General features: G+C 37.4%; 1 protein-coding gene across 2 annotated transcripts; it reads left to right on the top strand.

Annotated features, from left to right (window-relative positions):
* Positions 1-6,127: 6,127 nt before the first annotated feature.
* Positions 6,128-19,897, top strand: LOC109989538 (carboxypeptidase Z). Of its 2 annotated transcripts, none has more exons than XM_029278785.2 (13): positions 6,128-6,444; positions 6,976-7,008; positions 7,497-7,548; positions 7,718-8,040; positions 8,148-8,354; positions 11,927-12,123; positions 13,327-13,488; positions 14,973-15,131; positions 15,258-15,393; positions 15,490-15,629; positions 16,117-16,216; positions 16,292-16,437; positions 18,331-19,897. In XM_029278785.2, exons 1-13 carry the CDS (start codon positions 6,345-6,347, stop codon positions 18,529-18,531), a joined length of 1,956 nt encoding a protein of 651 aa, XP_029134618.1. In that variant the 5' UTR covers positions 6,128-6,344; the 3' UTR covers positions 18,532-19,897. The 2 variants fall into 2 exon arrangements, with proteins under 2 accessions (XP_029134618.1, XP_020496975.1); XM_020641319.3 differs by having other exon boundaries at positions 6,129-6,444; positions 11,927-12,162.
* The last annotated feature ends 1,621 nt before the right edge of the window (positions 19,898-21,518 follow it).

Raw genomic sequence — 21,518 nt, 5'->3', positions numbered from 1 at the left:
TTTACGGTGGTTTGCATCCATCACGTTGGTACATTACCGCCACCTTCTGTAGCGGAGTTTTGGCTTCTTACTCTGCGGATGTGTGCAGGGTGTGGATACCTCTCAGTTCCCTTAGTTGCATCCCATACATCACTCACTTGGAGGGAGAGCGAGGAAATATGTTTTAAGAGACATGAGACGTCCTTTCCTCTACAGCTTTGTGATGATGACATCAGCTGACCACTGCTCAGCTGGCACAAATACCCACTTTATTATTTCTAATAAAATACACACAGTAACATTGTGTAGTCTGTGTACTTTACCTGATGACAAACACCTGCAGTCTGCTAATAAAAAAACATACAGGCCATTTCTACACACAAACAGTTTTTATATTAAGTTACTTATTCATCATTATTATTATTATTATTTTTACTGATAATCTGATAGTGAACTCTGTATTTTATAAACACTAAGGATGTCTCAAGATTATTGACAATTTCTTATAGGATCAAAATTTCAGCAAAACAGGATGCGTAACATTTTCAAACCCTAAGATCACTAATGATCATTCTGACTGACAGATGACTCCCACTCTGTCAGACTGTCATTCTTATCATGATCAAATTAAAAAGTGCAAACAGTCTGAGTGATAAGAAATTTTAGCCGCTATAATAATGAAGGAGTTGTTTATGATCTTTTGGTTTTAACACTTCAAAATAACTGACTTTTTGTTTGATGGTGAATCAGAAAACAAATCAAATATAAAAGGCCTTGGCTGATCAGCCTACACTCTTAGGCTATATATATTTTTTGGAGCTTACACTTAATATTTCGTTGTGTATCCTCATGTCACACACGTGGTCAGGAATAACTGTTCATTGCCCTTCAGCACTGCGCTAATCCTCTCGTGTGGAAGTACAGAAACGATCTCTTTGTACCACACAGTAACAGTGGGAGGTTTGGCTTTGATCCACCTCAACACTACAGAATTTCTTGACAAAAGTAATAGTTTATCCAGGAATTTAAATTTAAGAGAGGGGAGTGACACATACTTAGATGGCAGGCTAAGTTAGACAAGCCCAGGATCTTTGGTTACTTTGGTTTTGAAAATGCCAATAAGCTCTTTTGCTATACAGGACCAAAACCTTGATATGTATTTACACTGCCAAAAAAGATGAATATAGTCCCCTCTCTCTCTGAGACATTTCAGACACTGTGGTGACAGGCCTGGATCCATCTTATTCCTGATGGAAGGTGTCATGTGTAATCTATGAATACTTTTAGATTGAGTTTCCCTCAGTCTTCTGCAAGAAAACACAATTTTGATTCAATTATTGGGCAAGTGTCATGTGGCAGGTAGTAAAAGTAGGAAATAAAATGGGAGGAGTTTTTGCAGTTCTTAGGAAAGGATTCTGGGGCACTTCATTTAGGAGTATTGAGGGAGGGGAGACTCTGCTCCCTAATAAAGTGACGAATCTGCAAGTATACCCCCCCAAAAAATGCTATACAATGTTACTGTGTGTATTTTCAGACAGCTGAGCGATGATCAGCTTATGTACTCATCACAAACGAACGTCGCTTCACGTGAAGCTATAGAGGAAAGGACGTCTATTGTCTCTTAAAACATATGTCCTCGTTCCTCTCTCCTCTGCTTCGTTTCCTCGCGTCTCTCCATGCATCTCTGGTGGGAGGGACTAAGACGCAAGTAAGGGAAGCAAGTGGAGGAATCAGGATGCAATTTAAGAGACATGAGAAGTACTCATAAAATGCACAATCAAATATACCCAGGATGATAGACTCATCATTGAAAAAGCACAATACATAATCATTCCGAGTTTATTTGATTGTGTCTTTTCTATGATAGGCCTTTCACTCCAGGTATATTTGATTATGTGTATTGTGCCTTACCAATGTGTGCCATTCTCTGGTGTCAGCATTTTTCTCTCAGTAGATGGTTCTTTACTCTATTTCGGTGTATTTTTCCATATTCTGTGGGTTTGATGTTTACATAACATTTATCTCTAAGCTTGTGTGGCACATTGCTGTGCTATTTTTTTCAGATTTCTTCATCTGTCACTATCACTTTTTCTATATTATAGAGCCGCCTCTATTATGACGGTTTCTCTTGTTGTTTACAGTCATGCAATTCAAGTTTTTATGGTAATCGTCCAGTCTTTGCAGGCAATTTTTCCTGCTGGAGTTGGGTATTAATGTGTTTTTGTGTATTTGTAGTATCTATGCAGAGGTCCTGTATACCTTCAATATGAATGTCTTGCATAACCTATATTGTTCCTAGTTTTGTATCACATGATCTGTCAGGTGATTTCAGGAGTTGTATATATGAGGAGGTGTGTCATTTGTTCATGTCAGATAAATAAAAGAAACATTGCTTACTTCAAAAGAAAGCTAATCAACTCAGTTCAATATTTGCTCGACATATGATACAATTCTGTGAAGATAACAATTTGATATTGTCCAGCCAATTGCTTTTACCTGCAAGTACTGTAGCTTACATAAGTGAAGCTTGGCACACAACTTCTTGGCTTGACCATTGCATCACCACTGCAGAAGCCATGCCTTTCTGCAGTCAATGAGCATGCTGTATGAGACATAGCTGATAATATACCATTGGTTATGATTCTTAGTCTCCCTGCGCTGACCACCAAGGTTAAAGGGGCCTGCAGGGCTAAATTGCATTGGCCCAGACTCACAAATGAGTATTGTCATATTATGGGGAAAATGATGTTTTCTTGAGTGATCTATATTTACCCAAAGATGCTATCATGTGTTCAAGTGTAAATTGTAATGATATTTCTCATGGGAAATCCTTCTGTTCCTTGTATGATGGAATTATAGGAGCTATGTATGAGGCCAGTAGATCATACTGCTCTAAGAAGGTATACAACATAAAACCAGGCTGAAATAAACATGTGGCTACATCATGCAGCAGCAAAGGAGGCTTTCAAGGCTTGGGATCAGGCAAGTTGACCAAGGCAGGGACCTGCCCCAGATGACAAAAAGCTCACTAATGCTAGATTTAAATATGCTGTCAGATTTGTGTGTAAAAAAAGAGCATGTAATGAGAGCAGACTCGTTGGCTGAAAAACTGCTCTGTAACAATGTCATGGATTCTTGGAAATTTGTAAGAGCTCTAAAAAAGGGAGCAGCTGTGCTACCCGGCACAAAATAGGGAGTCTCTGGACCAGATAACACTGCTGAGTTATGGAGGCAACATTGCCATGCTTTATTTAATTGTGTGAAAGGGGAGCCATATAATTTGGGAAACATTGCTAGTATGTGTTGTTTTTTCTAAATGTATTGGTACCACAGATAACCAGTTTGGCTTTAAATCAAAGCATGGTACTAATCTTTGTATTTATGCCTTGAAAGAAGCTGTTGAGGTCTATAGGAGGAAAAACTCCTCTGTCCTGATAGGAATTGTTGATACCTCTAATATACGTTAAATAGTGCAGGAGAAAACAACCCCCCCTGTCGCACACCATTGCTCACTCCAAAGGCGGTGAAAATTATAACTTCCTGTTTGACTTGCATACTCTGGTTGGCATACCAGTACGCCAAGAGTATATACAATATATATTCAGGGACACCCTTTTTACTTAGTTTCATAAATAACTTCTGATGGTTGACACGATCGAAGGCCAACATGTATGAATAATCTATCCAAACAACTGAACTGTTGCAAACTGGTTGTGTGTCTGTTAACAGTATAATCAATCACCTCATGTATGCTGATGATTTGGCAATTTTTTCCCCTGGCAGCGCTGGGTTTTAGCATATGTCATCATCATATGTTCAGGAGTATCATATGATGTGCAATACAATGCCAAAAAGAGTACTGTTTTGATATGCAGAACAAAAGGGGACAAGGACCGAATAAAAACTTTACCAATTTTACTGTCAGGACAGATGTTGAGTGTGAGCACCAAAATAAAATATTTAGGGCACATTAATACGGATCAAATGTTGGATGATGACAACATGTACAGACAGTGTTGAATATTATATGCCCAGGCCAATATGTTGGCAATGGAATTTTCAATATGTTCAGACACTGTCAAGAAAAATCTCTTAGAGCATATTGCACTCCTCTTTATACTGCCCCCTTGTGGGCCAGGTTTAAAATGGCAAGCTTACAAAGTTTAAAGTTTATAATGACTCCATGAGAATTATTATTATAATTACTATTTAAAAAACCATGGTGCACTAGTGCAAGTAAGCTATTTTTTAATGCAGGAGTTAACACTTTTCAGGCTCTTATGAGAAACATGATGTAAAAACATATCTGCCGATTGAAGGACTCTCAGAATTCTTTTATTATGCTGCTGACAAATCCCAGTCAAAGTTCTGTGCGATACCAGTGCTCCTTGTGGCGACACTGGTACAGCTGTCTTTTATAATTTTGGTGATGTTTTGTCTGTTTGTTTGTCTTTTTACCTTGTCTTTTTTATTTGTTTGCTTTTTTATATGTTTTCTAATGAGACATCCGTCTAAGTGCAGCATGTGGAAATATGACTTGCAAATTTATATGTGATTAAAAGTACATATTCTGCTATTTTTACAAAAACCACAATCTCACAGGAAATGATGATTTGGACAGTTTCATAAATACCCCCTTTAATTTAGTAAGTTTAAGTTTAAATTAGGCTATTTCTTATGTATTTTGATGTAATATGCTGCATGTTTTTTTTCCACTGTCCAATTACCTTTTAAAAATGATTAACTTCTGTAAAATTACAGATATATCCTGTTAATGTGCAGTTATTTGTGTTTACTGTTTTCATACATTATTTTCTAGTTATTACATGAAAAAATAATTTTTCAAGTTAATTGTCAAGTTTACGGTGTAGTCTCGTAGAATAAATAAAAAAATGCCCTACATTAACAGATATTAAACTGAATGGTAGTTGTTTTTTATATATTTTTACATTATGGTTTTTTTTAATATATTTTTACATTATGTTTTTTTTTACTGTGAAATAGACATTAATCAACTATAATTATTTTGCAGTATAAACGATAATATTTCAATTTGACTTTATTGTTGTTAAGAGTCTGAAACACTGTAAATTGTGTCTTGGCCAGGAAACTCTTGTAAAAGACATTCTTAATGTCAATGAGACTTTTCCTGGTTAAATAAAGGTTAAATAAAACAAGAAAATAATTAAATATGACTGGAGATGCAGGGGCTGCAGGGGCTGCATGCTGCATCAATGAAGCACATAATATAAAAATTGACATTTTGTAAAATAACGGAATATAACCAATGTATCCATATTTGGAATATATATAGTGCTAGCGTGCCACAGTGCATCTATTGATTTATTGTCTCTGACATAAGATACAACGGAAGAGGGTCACTGTAAAACTAACACTGTAAAACACTGTAAAAAAAATTCTCAGAATTCTGGCTCTGAAAAATAAAGTCAGAATTCAGAGCAAAAAGTCAGAATTCTGACTTTTTTCTCAGAAATCAGAGATTAAGTCAGAATAAATAAATAAAAAGTCAGAACCAAACAATTTTTTTTTCAGTGGCCCTAATCCTCTTCGGTATGATACGGCTTCGCTTTGTTAAAGATATCATTACCTTAAAGATATCAAAACAAACTGTAATGGTCTAAATCTATAATTCTGTCAAACATAGTTCTCATCCTTTCCACATGTTTACCATAACCTTTTCCCCAATAATTTATAAACTAGCCAATAATGTGAGATACATTTCTGATTTTGCTTTACATGGACTTTACGTTGAAACAGAAACCTGTTTATTCTGAAGGGTACTTTAATAAGTAGGCTAACATATTCCAGTATTTATCCCCTTTAATCTTATCTTATCCCAGGTGTTTGCCGTGAAAGCACTGTTAACCACTTAAACATCTAGTCTAATGAATTGATCAAATAGCCTAATAATTGAAATGGAATGTTTCCCATGGGATTTGAACAGGCAGCCATTTTATGTAAAACTCATAAGGCATCTTCCCTAACTTCAACCCCCGCAAGCCACGTTTCTTCCTCTTTTATGACACACACACACACATGCACACGCACACGCGCGCACGCGCACACGCACACACACACATACATACACACACACACACACACACACACACACACACACACACACACACACACACACAGTGAAATATGATCGGCGCTCTTTCGACTGCAGTTGAACCTAACTCTTCTCCAGTTCAGGGATGATCCGTGAGGAGAAAGGAAGAGGTTTTCAGTGGACTACTTTCCGTAGTTGTCATTCTGCCCAGAGAACAGAAAAGTTGCAGCTTTAGCAGCCGACTGCCACATCACACGCTACCTTCGTGCCCTTTTGGCTTCTGCTCTCAAACATGCATTTGGGTTACGGGATTTATGTGTTGTTTCATTTACTAACGCATAGTTGTTGGTGCGCCCCGCAGCAGACTTGTCAGCCGGGAGACGTGTTATTAGGTAAGAACAATTTAAACAATGGTTTAGAGAAAAATGATTATTATAAGCACGAAACTTCAGCTACCGTGCACGATGGGGGGGGGACGTCCCACAAGTTGGATAGAAAAGTCAAGGTCTTATCGTATATTGAGCAATAGGCCTACTGAGGAAGATTCAGGACAAAAAAGAAAGCTTTTTTCAGCACCGTGGTTTAAACAATAAATATATACAGTAGGCTATTCGCTCTTATTCAGGCTAAATATTACACTTTAAGTGTGATTAATTTGTATATTCTCTATTTTCTAGCAGCTTTTTAAAAAAATTAAGTGTCGTTATTAAACTATTACATTTTTTTTTATCCTGGTCTCATATTAACACCAGTATCAGCTGTATTTGTGGAACGTTTTTTTTTCCTTGGCATAAACATGTAAGTGAAGGCCCTCCTTTGGCTCGTTTCGTGGTATGAAGGTGTCTCCTCCTAGCGTTTTAATTTGATACTCAATATTTTCATGCGTCCTCATGTTTGTTTGTTTGACTTGTTTTATCTCACAGGAAGATGCAGAAACGATGTGTTTGAAGAAAAACGTGGGTGGCTAAGTAATTTCAACTTTTTCAAAATATGTACAGTATGTATCCATGTTTTGGCCTGTTCACTTTGTAAGGAGATGTTTTTTTCAAGCCTTGACTTGAACCCATTATTTCAAATACCATTTGCTGTTTGATGCCTACTTCTCTGCTTTGCAAGTCTTATCCTCATTTTGTAGGGGACGATTTTTGGACCTTAAAAAATCCCATAATATAGTACTCAATTTCGAAACCCCAGGTGCTTCCTAAGCCAGGCTTGTTTTTTTTAATAGCACACAGGCCTGCTGTCATCATAGGCCTACACAATTGAAGGTTATAGCTTTTGCTTAAAATCCAGTCAGAGATGTAGCCTAGCTATTATGGGTTTAAAAAAATAAAACAAACACACAAAATAAATTCAATCTCAAACTTAAACCAACCCAAATCATTACTTACATATTCTTTCAATTTAAAATGAACTTCTATACTGTGTCTTTTGTCTCCTACAGCTACCTGTACAGCGCTGAATCTGGGCTACTGTAATGATATGGAATATTCTAGGTGGGTTGTAGAGTTTGGTTTGTGGGCAAGCCATCAGTGCCATCTAAAACCATCCAACATACTGATATTTTAAGCTGTTGTTTATACATTTTAACATTTCTGTCTCATTTTCATGGCTCATTTTTACTATAATTTTTTAACAACATATGTAAAATTGCTGCTACCCCAGAACCATGTTCCCGAACATCCTTGGCCACAGGAGTCATTCTGAGGCAGAGTCAGGGGCAGAGTACCTTCTCCTAAGTGTCATCCATGGCCTACTCCAGGGGGAGTGCTCCCCAGAGATTCGTCTTGTAGGCTGCTCTGTACTCGCCTCACCTTGCAAGGATAACAAGATGATTAAACCCTGCCGCAGTACTTGTGAAGCATTGAGGAAGGACTGTTTCCATGCCTTTGAAGCCATTGAAATGGCTTGGCCCTACTTCCTAGACTGTGATCGCTTCTTTGCCAGTGACCAGGAGGGCTGCTTTGATCCACTAGTTAGGCTGAAAGGTAAAGGTTACACTGTCATGTTGCACCATGCACGCCAATGCATGCCTAGTAGTGCTCCTTAAAAAATGTTTTTTTCCTCTCTGTTACTCTTGTTATCACTTTTCTAGCCAGACAGGAGCTAGCATTCTCTCCTGAAGAACCCACCACAATAATCCAGTTCACCTACACTTCCAACACCCAGATGTACAGTTTATTGAAGAGAACAGCTGCCAAGTGCTCCCATGTGTCTAATGTCTACAGTATTGGACGCAGCACAGAAGGCAGGGATCTATTGGCTATTGAATTCTCTAACAACCCAGGACACCATGAGCTATGTAAGTAACAGTGAGCAGTGCTCATGAATTGCGCCTATGAGATAATTTTTGTGCTATAGTATATGTAGTTTCTGATTACATTATTGGTTTTATTACTCTTAATTCACAGCTGTTGGCCACTTACGGGCAATGGAATCAAGGTGTTATTCATATATTGTCACCTTATTATGTCAGTAGTTTTTAGCAGTCCCTTAAACATCCAGCAGACACTGAGCAACATTAGCATTTATGTGGAGTCTATTTAATTTAGACCTAACAAGTATAATTCAATTTCATTTTCTTTGAATGGTGTATATTTATTCTGCTAATTCCCCAAATATCGTCATTACTTTGTTGCTTAATTAAGTGGGCTGGTGTTGTGTACATTTCACATTTTTACAATTTTTTTTTACGAAAATGTGTATTACAATAGGGAAAGTGAACCAAAACAGTTAAGTTGTGGGCCAAGTAAATTAAAAAAAAAATCTCTGAAAGACCTTTAAATACATTATATACTTATTTATATCTGTTTTCATCATTCTTAAGACTGACTAAAAGACATGACAGTGGTCTAAAACTTGCTAAGTAAAACCAAGGGTTTCCAAGATCAGAGTTTTCACAAAAAAGGATGGTTTGTGCAGCATATGACTAACTGCAAACATGGATATGTAAGTCAGCAGAGAAGCATATTTTACAAACTAAGATAATAACAATAACTTTATTTATATAGCACCTTTAAAAAAGTGCTTTGACAGACAAAGCAATGGCAGGAACTCAGGACAATAAAACAATAATCATCAGCAGTAAGGAATGTATTTATATATATATATATATATATATATATATATATATATATATATGTATGCAAACATTTAATAAGAAAATAAGACAATAAACAACAGGCCTGTCCAAATACAGTTAAGACTCTAAAGCAATAACATTAAACAAAAATTAAACAAAAAACAAACAAAAAAAGGTCAACAAGCTACAGTAATGGCAATAATATCAAAGTAAAGAAGACAACATCACATCACAGAAATTAAAATTAAGACAATAAGGGGTGAAATAAAGGAAAGTTGGTAAATATATAAAAGCAGCTAAGGGCAGAAGAATCAAACTTGTTAAGATGGTTAAGAATGGATGAAAAGGATAAGAGCAATACAATGAATAATGGAAAGGATACATTTGAAGGCTTAAACATTAAAAGAAGACTTGAGAATAAATAAAAATGGTAAGAACAATAAAATGAATAAAGGAAGGGGTAGATTGATGTAAAAGAAAGTCTAAAAAAAAAGGGAAAATCACATAAAAGTCTATCTGTTAGAACCAGGAAAAGCCTAGCTGCTGCGTTCTGGACCAGTTGGAGGCGGGAGAGTGATTTTTGGGTGATACCTGAAAGGAGTGAATTGCAGTAGTCCAATCAAGAGAAGATCAGTGAGTGAAGGATTTTTTCCAGGTCAGCAGGGGGCAGAATGGTTTTGATTTTGGAAATTGACCCGAGATGAATGAAACACGACTGGACAACTTTTTTTGTTAATAATTAAAGGTGAGGTCTGAATAAAAAATAACTCCTAGATTTCTTGCTGTGGGTGTGATGTTGGGTAGTTGAATAGAATTATTTCGGATTTTGAGTCATTTAAATGTAGAAAACTTTGGCCTTTTATCTTTCAGACAGTTAAAAACAACAGCTGGGCTTCTTTGATCACCAGGTCTCAGAGGAAGGCATATCTGTGTGTCGTCTGCATAGCAATGAAAAGAAAGGTTATGGTGGTGTACCACATGGCAAACCTTGTGGTACACCACAGGTAATTTGAGAGGTGGATGAGGAGTGGTTACCTATGGTGACTGCAAAGGATCTGTCTAAAAGATAGGAACAAAACCAACTAAGTGCAGTATCCTTGACACCAACCCAGGACTTGAGACAGTCAATTCAAATGGTATGATCTACTTTGTCGAATGCTGCACTTATATCTAAAATAATTAAAATTGCGCTCTCTCCTCTGTCAGTCGCTAAAGAAGGTAATTTGTGACTCTGAGGAGGGATGTTTCTGTACTATGGAGTGCTCTAAAACCAGACTGAAACTTTTCAAAGGTGTCATTTCCATTCATAAAAGCTAAAATCTGTGTTAAAACAACTTTCTCTAAAACTTTGGATAAATGGGAGTTTAGAAATTGGCCTAAAATTACTAAGAGCAGTGGGGTTAAGATTTGGTTTCTTTAAAAGAGGTTGGACCACAGCATGTTTAAAAGCAGATGACCAGTTAAAAGTGAGCTGTTAATATTCGATAAAATGCTGGGCCCAACCGCATCTATGACCTCTTTCAGAAATGTATATGGCATGGCGTCAAGGCTGCACGTAGTTGGATTCATATGAGATAAAATATAAGATAAAATCGGAATTGAGATAGGGTTAAAAACTGTGAAAATAAGTATCATTAAGTCTTTGGGATTGTAAAAACATGGTTGGGGGGTAATCTCATTCATTTTATTCATAAAATGTTTTAAAAATGACTCCCATCTCTCAGGCATCAATAAAATGACAAGGGGAGGGCTTGGTGACGGAGTCTAAAATGTTATATAAAGCTCTTGGGTTAGAATGGCTTTATAAATTATGTTAGAATAAGTTCTCGCTTCTATAATTGCTTTTTGATAATTATTCATGGCATCTTTCCAAATCTCATGAAAAATGTGTTAACCAGTTTTTTTCCATTTTCTTTATTTTCTTCTGCAGTCCCTTTGTAATTCTTGTGTTGTATCATTTAGCCAGGGCTGCTGTGTTTTCAAATAATTTTTGACTATGAGCGGGGCAACAGAATCAAGGGTGGTCTTACAGATAAGAGCAAAGTCGAATATATTGACATATTGCATAAGTAAATGTTTTTGAAATTTATTATGAACAATTCAACATCCCTCAGAATCAGCTTCCCCCTTCAGGGTCTTCATGATTGGGGATGTCAGTGCCACCAGTCTGTAGTCCATGGAGCCAATGGCACAGGAATAAGGCAGGGCGTCTTTCACAGCATGGGAGCAAAGTTGTCCCATAACATGCTTAAGCACTATTGTGGTGGCTGCAATCTATTAAAGTATAGATTCATGGCCCCAAACCCGTAATGGTCTTCAAGTCAAGTAAACGCAAGTTTTCTTCATTGTCATTTCAACCATTCACAAGTACACCGTGTGAGTACTCCTTCTGTAGTTCTCCTTTGTCGTCGTCCCCCCCCCCCCCCCCCCACAATTGTTATGCTGACTGCAGGAATGTCCACCAGAGCTTTTTCCCGTGAATTTTATGTTAATTTTCCTACCATAGTCCTCATGTTATTCTGCTGAAGTCTTAGCTCCAGTTTCCTTCTGTAGTTATCCTTAGTTTCCAGGGTCCATCCCCCCACCCCCCCATTGTCAATTCTAGGTTGAACATGCTTTTTTTTTTTTTTTTTGTAGAGGGCGCCACCTAGCCATATTGTTGGAGCTCAGGCCAAGTGAATACTAATGTTGCTACAAGCTGCTAGATGTAAAAAAAAAAATGTACTAGCAAATGCACCATTACACATTTAAAAAGTTTTGTTGGTTAATATGTTTGCTTCATTCTGAAATAGTGGAGCCAGAGATCAAGTTGGTGGGAAATATGCACGGCAATGAAGTGCTGGGACGCCAACTGCTCATCTACCTGGCCCAGTATCTGTGTTCAGAATACATTCTGGGGAACCATCGAATTCAGACCCTTATCAACACTACCCGCATACACATTCTGGCCTCCATGAATCCAGATGGCTATGAGCTGGCTGCCTCAGAGGTAGAAGATAACAATGACCCGGAGATCAGCAACCAGGAAGTAAATACTGTTAACATGGAAAAATAGACAAACCTCCATTATCCATTTTCAATCCACTGTCCATTCTGTCTGTGATGCTTAGGAAGTGGATTGATGTACTGTGCTCGGGGAAAACTTAGTTGTCTCTTTTTAACTTGAAAGCTGACAAACAAACAAACAAAAATGTAAAAAAAAATGTTGTAGTTTACTAGTTATGGTAATAGAAAAATACTTCAAACAAGTAGCAATAGATAAGTGAGTGTGGGAAGCTATCAGTACATTTAAGTACTGTTTTATCTAATCCTGGTTGATGCTACGTTGAGACACACAAGAAATATTAAATCCTTAAATTCTATATGTTGATAAAGTTTCTCCCCTGAACCAGAGAGATCAACTTAAAAACCCTTTTCATTTTTTTTTTATTGTAGGAATGACACAAGTCTGATCCTACTATTTTATTTAGGACCAAAGGACCAATTTATATATGTCTGACAAGCCTGAGAATGTGGGACACTGGCTTTTCTTTATGCACAGTATAACAATACCGACACAGCCTTGAGGTGAATGATGAGAATGCATAACATCATCATTGTTCCTCTAACAAGCTCTGCTTGCATGTGCGCATGTTTATAATATAAAAAATGTAATATCACAATTTAGCCTTATGCCTTCATGGGTAGGCATATAATATAAACACACATTGAAATGATTTAATATGCATGAGTTAGTCTGACAGACTGAGTGTAGAGATTATCAAAAATATATAAATTCTAATATTTTGTCCATTAAACTTCTGCTGTTTGACGATACATACCGTACGTAAAGTATTTGTCAAAATTGTAATGTTATGCAATTGTTGTTGAAAAAGCCCTGTTAGGTTGACGGTATGGATACAACAAATTAATTTTCTACTCACCTCTTCTATTAATTTGTTTTTTACCTTGTCATTCTACTTTTCTATGTGGATACATGGCCATGTCTACATGTTAACAAGATAATTAAAGCTAGTATATGTTCCTTCATACAATTTTTAAAATAATATTCATATAATTTTGCTGAAAACTTTCTGTGCGTAATGAATTTTACCTCTATTGTCTTCATTTTCAATAATGTTATACATCTACTGTTGTCCAACATTCTGGCCATTTTTTAATACTCATAGTTGTTTGGATCCACTTTTTTCAGGGTCACTTGTTGAATAGTTGGACAAATGGAAGGACCAATGCCCAGAATATTGACCTCAACCGCAATTTTCCAGACCTCACCTCCATTTTGTACCGGAACCGCCGCAGCAGGCATTACCGCACTGACCATATCCCAATTCCTGATGCATACTGGTTTGGCAAGGTGAGAGGATAATTTGCATTAATTTTATTTGTGGTAAATCATCCACATACACTGAACATATGAACGCAACACTTGTATTCTTGCTCTATTTTTTCACGAGTTGAAATCAAAGGTCTAAGACTTTTTCTATGTACACAAAAGGCCTATCTGTCACAAATTTTGTTATTAAATTTGTTTAATAACAACATTTGAGTGTGAGTGAGCACCTCTCTTTTGCCAAGATTATCCATCCACATGGCAGGTGTGGTATATCAAGATGCTGATTCGACAGCATGATTATTGCACCTTAGCCTTAGGCTGGTCACAATGAAAGGCCCCTCAAAAATGTGCAGTTGAATCACACAGCACAATGTCAGAGATTCCACAAGTTTGGGGGAGTGTGAATGTCATGCTGACTGCAGGAATGTCCACCAGAGCTTTTTCACGTGACTTGTATGTTCATTTCTCTACCATAAGCCGTCTCCAAAGTCGTTTCAGAGAATATGGCAGTTCACTCAACTGGCCTCACAACCACAGACCATAACCACACCAGCCCAAGGCCTCCACATCTTCACCTGCATGATCTTCTGAGAAAAGCCACGTTTGCATAATCAAAAAATCTCTGCAACCACTGTGAGAAACCCTCTCAGGGAAGTTCATCTGGATGCTTGATGTCCTAACCGGGAACTTGCCTGACTACAGTATATCGTCGTAACCAACTTGAGTGGGAAATTGCTCATCTTCAATGAATTGTTTTGCTTATGTCAACGTTGAGAAAAGAGTGGCCCATGGTGATGATGGGGTTATGGTATGGGCAGGTATATGCTATGGGCAAAAACACAGGTGCATTATATCGATGACATTTTGAATGTGTAGAGAGACACTGTGACGAGGCCTATTGTTGTGCTATTCATCCAGCACTATCACCTCATGCTGCAGCATGATGATGCCACAATACACAATTTCTGGAAGCTGAAAACATCCCTGTTCTTTGCGTTGCCTTCAAACTCACTAGACATGTTGCAAGTTGGGCATGTTTGGGATGCTCTGGATCAGCGTATACGACAGCGGGTTTCAGTTCCTGCCAATATCCAGGAACTTCGCAGAGCCGTTGAAGAAGAGTGGACCAACATTTCGCAGGCCACAACCCCACAACCTGATCAACTCCATGCTAAGGAGATGTGTTGCACTGCGTGAGGCAAATAGTGGTCACAACTGATACTTAAAGGTTTTTTTTTTGCCTCCCTGCGAAGATAAAACTGCACATTTTAGAGTGGCCTTGTATTTTGACCAGCCTGAGGCACACCTGTGCAATAATCATCCTGTCTAATCTTCACCTATCAGGTGGATGGATTATCCTGGCAAAGGAGAAGTGCTGACTAACACAGATTTAAACAGATTTGTGAATAAATCTTGGATCTTTGGTTTCAACTCGTGAAAGATTGGAACAAAAACAAACGTCAACCTGGATCCAAAAAATTTCCAATACTGCCTTTGGACTGTAGGTGGCACCGGAGACCCATGCAGTTATGAAATGGATTCGGTCACTGCCTTTCGTTCAGTCTGCCAGCCTTCATGGTGGGGAGCTGGTTGTCTCTTATCCCTTTGACTTCTCAAGACACCTACATGAGGAGAGAATGTTCTCCCCCACTCCAGATGAGCAGGTAGGGAGGGGAAATGGATGGCTGAGTTTATAGACAGAAATATTAATGGTTGCTGAACATGACAGGTTCAACTGTGCAGGTATATTCTATCTCGAAACATTAAGTATAATAATCTTCCCACACTAGGTCTTTAAGCAGCTGGCTCGTACCTACGCAGATGCCCATGCTACCATGTCAAACAATGACACTGAGAGGTGTGGAGCCTCTTTTTACCGAAATAGGGGCATCATCAATGGGGCATTGTGGTATAGTTTTGCTGGTGGTAAGATATAATCATTTTCAAGCTAGCGAGGACCATTAAATATTTGCTTTTGATATCGCTTGTGAGTATGTATTTATTAATTTGTCTTTCTTGCAGGTATGTCAGACTTCAACTACTTGCACACAAATTGTCTAGAGGTCACCGTGGAGCTCGGCTGTGAAAAATTCCCCTCAGAGGCAGAGCTTTACCCAGAATGGAAAAGAAATAAGGAAGCTCTGCTCAGTTTTCTGGAGTCTGTACGTTTTAGTAATCCCGCTTTAGTCAGACACTTTATAAAGTGCTTGTTGTAATATGTCTTGCAAGCATAAAAAGAGAGATAAAAATAATGCTAATCATAAGTATGTACCTATAGACATTGGCACAAGACAGATGAAAGCATTTTTGCCTGGCAGGCTGTAGCTCAGTGGTATCTCTTAACCGGAAGGTCGAAGTTAGTTTTCCAGCTCCTGCAGTCACATGAACCCAAAATTGCTGCTGTGTCAGCGGTATGTGTATGAATGGGATTAGTTACTAATGGACACTTCACATAGCAGCCTGAGCCGTAAGTATTTGAATGTGATGTGAATGGGTAAATATGACCTGTAATTTAAAAAGAGCTTTTAATAGTCAAAAGACTAGAAAAGTGCAACACAAGCTCAATTCAAGTCCATTTGACTAAGAGCAAAATAAATAAACATACAGTCCATGGAAATTATACAGCTATTTATTGTTGTCCCTTAACAGGTCCATCGGGGGATAAAAGGTGTAGTTAAGGACACTGGAGGAAATGGAATAAAAGGTGCCACTATCTCTGTCAGGGGGATTAGGAAAGATGTAACCACAGGTAAATACAGATATATTGATACTCACGCACACACGCGTCCTTTTTCCCATCACTCCTTTTCTCTCTTCCCCCTAGCCGAAGATGGAGACTACTGGCGGCTGCTGAACCCTGGTACTCACATCCTGACGGCCACAGCTAAAGGTTATTCCAGGGTCAGCAAGAGGGTTCATCTGCCTCAAAACATGAACAGGGCTGGACGTGTTGACTTTGTCTTGGAGAAGGTTGGTTGTTTTTATTATGCTGTCCAGCACATTTTCTGAAAGGTACTGTAAAGCCTCTTTTGAATCTAGTTTCATTTCCCTGATTTGGTTTGAGTTAATTACATATGTTTATCAAGGACCATCCTAAAAAAATCTGTTAATTTAAGAAATGTGCCAGAGAAGGAGGAGAGATGGGCCTCAGTAAGCCACTGTTTTATGTCCCTGTGACAAACATTTACACAAATATCCATTCAAGCAACATTTTAAAATTCCCAACATATCCAGAAACTTCCTTGCAGCATCAGCAATATTATTTTTTCCTACAGAATTCCACACAATCAAAAACTTTTACAAAAAAGGGACTTATTTGGTTTTTTTTTTGCAATTCAAGTTTTTATTAATTTTTGCATCATTTACAACAAACATACAAACAAAACAAATAATATTGACGTTTTTAGATGTCCGGAATCAGTACATTAAAAAGAAAGGAAAAAAAACAAACCAAGGCGACACCTCTCCTAAACACATACAGAGAAAACAACAACCACAACAACAAATGTTTTTATTTTTTTTATTATTTTTTTTACATAAAACCCCTAGCAGGCAGCCCCTCATGAAAAAACATATGTAGTACCTATACACGTGCATATGTATAGGCCTACCTACAAACAGGTAACTCTATCTCCCAATTTTATATTTCATACAGTGTAAGATGCATTTGCACACACATTCATTTACAGATCTCCCCTGACATCATCCTTTACTCTCTCTAAGATTTAAAATTCCTAATATAATCCATAAATGCTGTCCATATCTAGCTACTTTTGTTTTGGACATTTTTTAGTCTGGCAATCATACTGTATTTTCAGAAGTTTCTGCCACAAGTTTGAGCCATTCTGTAAACTGTGGTTTGTATGGGCTCTTAGAATTACGCAGGATAATCATGGCATCTACAATACAACCTGTTATTATCATGTACCTGTGATGTATGATGATCATCCTAATCAGACAATATCTTCATAAGAATGTCTGAAATTATCTGTGAAGCCAACATCAGTTTCTGGAAAACACCCCAAGAGCTAGCGGATGAATAATGACATTCATTCGCCAGAATAAAATATTACATTTTATAACACTTGATTTGTTTGAAGCATTTTGTAATTGCTTTGCAGTTTTATGCCTTCAATATTACGATCATTTTGGAACAGAAAGAAATATAATAATATTCCCTAAATTTATATGAAGTCTGATAACCAATCAGGTGATAGTTATAATCTTCACAAAAGCAATGGTGTCTTGCCTGTTTGAAATCTAAAAAAAATTAACTTCATCGGATCTTCATTACGAATAAACAGCAGCTGTCTTAACTATATAGTTATATATATATATATATATACCTCTGCACCCCCTTTGGTCAGAGTATGAACTCTTGAATTTAGGGCGCAGGTACAGAATGCCCAGGATGAGGACTAAAAGAGGCATTACATCCTTTGTACCGCGCAGAATTCAGCTGCTTAATAAGAACTGATTATACAGGACGAACTTGGCACTCTGCACTTTATTTAACTTGCTGAAATCCCTCATTGAATCATGTGATGCTTTAGTGTGTTTTATGTGTTCTTATGTGCTGTCCTGTAAATTTTTGTTTGTATTGTGTTTTTTAGCTCTCTGTGCAAGGCAAATTCCCCTAGGGGCAATAAAGGTTTCATTCATTCATTCATTCATTCATTCATAGGGTTAGAGCCTTTACTGATAGGATTAATAGAAACACAAGTTCAAATGATTAAATTAAATTATAGATGGAGATATTCAAAGTTCAACTATTATGCCTTCTTAGGTCTTTGTATTTTTATATTTTTATTGTATTTTTATCCATGCACTCAATCCTCATTCTTTTCCTTTTCTATACACTAGGTACCTGTGGATCCTGATTTTGGCCACCACTTCTTCCCGACATTAGACACATGGGATCGATTTGACCCATATAACCAGTTTGAACGCTACGGCGAACAAGATGTGGAGGGGGGGATAGAGCGGCAGGAGAAACCATGGTGGTGGAGCTACTTCTCCCAGTCAGGAATTTCACCCCCACACTGGTTGCTGCGAAATGTCTAGATGCTTTACAGCACATAAAGACACCAGCATACCATGAGGAGAATGGTGATGGGAAAGTCCACCTACAGTTCCGCTTGAGCTTTCATAGATTTCTAGGCAACAAGAGCTATGGCACTGAAATTACTGTAACTGAATTAGGCTTTAGAGCTTCCTGGAATGATATGAATCAACTTTGGTCAGACCAGGCTAAAAGTAATAATTTTGTCCTGTGTGTGGTATTTTGACCAAAAGTCCTATGCAGCTGTATTTAAAAAATAACCACTTGGATGTAAATGAGTTATATATGCATCAAATATTTACCTTGCTTAAGACATTCACAGTCAAAAATCACGCCATGGATTTATGTGAATGTTGGGATTACAGATTACAATTACTTTAGATACAATTTTTGATGCAAATGTTGCTTGGATAAATAATGAATTTAGATTTTTATCGTCCAATTGTTTGTTATGTGTACATGTAAAATGATGTTACAGGTCCTATAAATGGCAAATAACAACTGTTCATTTAATACATACAAAACCTGTTACAACATCTAACATTTAGTACCACATTAAATAATGTTTATTGAGGCTCTACTAGGACCATTTACAATATAAATGTTTGCAATGTTTTTTTCACAAGTATACAAATATATTCCTTTGCTTTTTTGCACATGTGTATGAAGTTAAAATTAAAGTTGATAATGATTGGGCACCTAGTTGGTCATAAGAATTTGGATGTTTGACAAATTTATTTGACACAAACAGATCTCACTATTTTTGTTATTAATTTGCCAGTTTATTCATGTAATTGGGACATGCTGATGCTCTGTTGAGGTATATAAATCTACTCTTTGAGATTTACGTTGAAGACTTGTGGAAAACTACACTGTAAACCCAAACCAAATTACAATTTGCTTGTTACTTATTTTTTAAACCTCTTCTATTTACAGGACTGTTAGCGTAGCCATGCAGTAGCCTGCAGTTGGCTGAACTTGCATCAAACGAAGTTGTATTGAGTTATCAGTGTAACCCCTACTGTCTTTTGCGTTTACCTTTCCCCTCTCCTCTCTTCCAAACCCTTCCACAGCAAAACCGAAAAATGTTTGATATACATAGTTTTTAAATTGAGAGTAAAAATATAGTCATTTCAGCATTTGTAGAGTCTAATTTTACTACATGATGGTTATTCTTAAATAGGGATGACCCCATATAGTCGACTCTTCAATGATTCCTTCAAAAGAGCCTTAGTCGACAGCCAATCTCTCAGTCAAACGTGTTTATGAAACACGGATCCTTCCATTGCAGCTATATGGGGGTGTTTAATGTCTAATTTTACATAGGTTTGCCTGTCTTATCCAAATAAATCATGACTCATAGCCCAACATTGTATGATTATGAAGTTATTACGAAGAATACTTTATGCAACTCTGAAAATAACTAATGTACTTTACTTTTAATCAATCTCCTTGTTTGTGTGCATGAACAAATTACCCCAGAAATGTAGGGTTGAATGGATCATCCCATTTTGTGTGTGGGGTCATTTGAGCAACAGCATCTATAATCGCCTTGAAATATTTATAGTTTCGCAAAAGCTAGTCAGGCTGCATTATTTTTTCAAGATGCACTCTCAGTGTTAGATTGACAACAGCTCATTAAGGGGCACCACAGCCCTTAGTTAACTCTGTGGAAACGAAACCTGAGATCCCCACTCTCTTAGAAGAGGAAAAATGGATATTAATAACAAAAATTGCCAAGTTTGTTGCTCTGGAGGATTTTGGCCACTAAATTTAGTTTGAGTATATAACCTTTTTTTTTTTAGAATTCTGTCTTTTTACTCAGAATTCTGACTTAAAGGAAGAATGCAACTTTTTGATCCAGTAGATGTCGCCCTTGAACACCAGCATGAAACCATAACAAACAGCTGTTTAGCAACACCTTCGCTATTCTGAAGCATTAGCTCTCCTCCAGTGGCATAATTAAGCGCGAGTGCAGACAAAGTTGTTCTTGGCTCGAGCTGCAATTGCCTGTGTCCTTCATTGTTGTGTTAGCAGGCTAATGATACCTCACTTTGGTTATCTCATAGCTTCATATTGCACATAAATTGACACAGAATGATTGTGATCTAAAGGCACATATGTGACATCCAAATAAGCAGTGAGTTGGCTATGTTATTCTTCTTTTCTCTAGTCCTTGACTAAAACAGCTTTATAATCAAGTCTGTCCCGTCCATGTAAACATGATATAAAAACTGCCCGATATTAACATGGCCAGCGCTTCTTACTTATTGTAGACAGTCATGACTCGGAGAGACATTTACAGAGGATATAATTGATTAAGAGCTGTGCCAGATGCCCTGCACTTCCACTGAAGCAGATATTACCTAGGACTGGTCAAAGGCATTAAGCCTGTTGCACGACTGAAGCAGGACCTGCAAGAATTACACCAGCAGCTCTCCCAGATGAAGATAGTCTTCCCTGCCATCACCCTTAGAGGAGCTGGAGGACTTCTGCAAAATTAAAGAAGGTTGACAAAACCTGGCGCTTTGTGATCAGTAAACAGTTCCATCTGTTGGTAGAAGCATTGTGCATCATCCTCCATCCAAAACAGAGAGAATCTGGTTCATTTAAAATGTTTTCCAATTCTTTATTATATTTCCCCGTGCTTGAAACGCCCAATGCAGTAGTATTGTGTTGGATTTTCTTTTCCACCATATTTGGCAGACAAAAACGTAACCAGGATCTCTATACTTTATTTAATGTTTAATGGGATTTCTGTGTTAAATTATTTGTTTTATACTTTTATACCCCAGTAATTCGACCTGATGATCTCCATTGTATTTTAACATGGTTAACCTAGCTAGGGGTTGGTGAAATGTTTATATAAACTTATTTTTAATTCTGACATGCCTGTCTCCTGGACCAACTGTCAACAGCTAAGCTAACGGCTTTCAAACTTTTTCAACACATTTAATGTCAATAAGTGCACTGTAAAGCATATACTTAA

Source organism: Labrus bergylta, chromosome 1 (genome assembly GCF_963930695.1).
Source record: "Labrus bergylta chromosome 1, fLabBer1.1, whole genome shotgun sequence".
Taxonomy (NCBI): domain Eukaryota; kingdom Metazoa; phylum Chordata; class Actinopteri; order Labriformes; family Labridae; genus Labrus; species Labrus bergylta.
This window is presented reverse-complemented; position numbering and strand designations above follow the sequence as displayed.

Coding starts and splice junctions, on each gene's coding strand:
- LOC109989538 (XM_020641319.3), top strand. CDS start 6,345: ATGCATTTGGGTTACGGGATTTATGTGTTGTTTCATTTACTAACGCAT. Junction 15,132..15,257: donor CCCCCACTCCAGATGAGCAG/GTAGGGAGGGGA, acceptor TTCCCACACTAG/GTCTTTAAGCAGCTGGCTCG. Junction 16,217..16,291: donor TAGGAAAGATGTAACCACAG/GTAAATACAGAT, acceptor TCTTCCCCCTAG/CCGAAGATGGAGACTACTGG.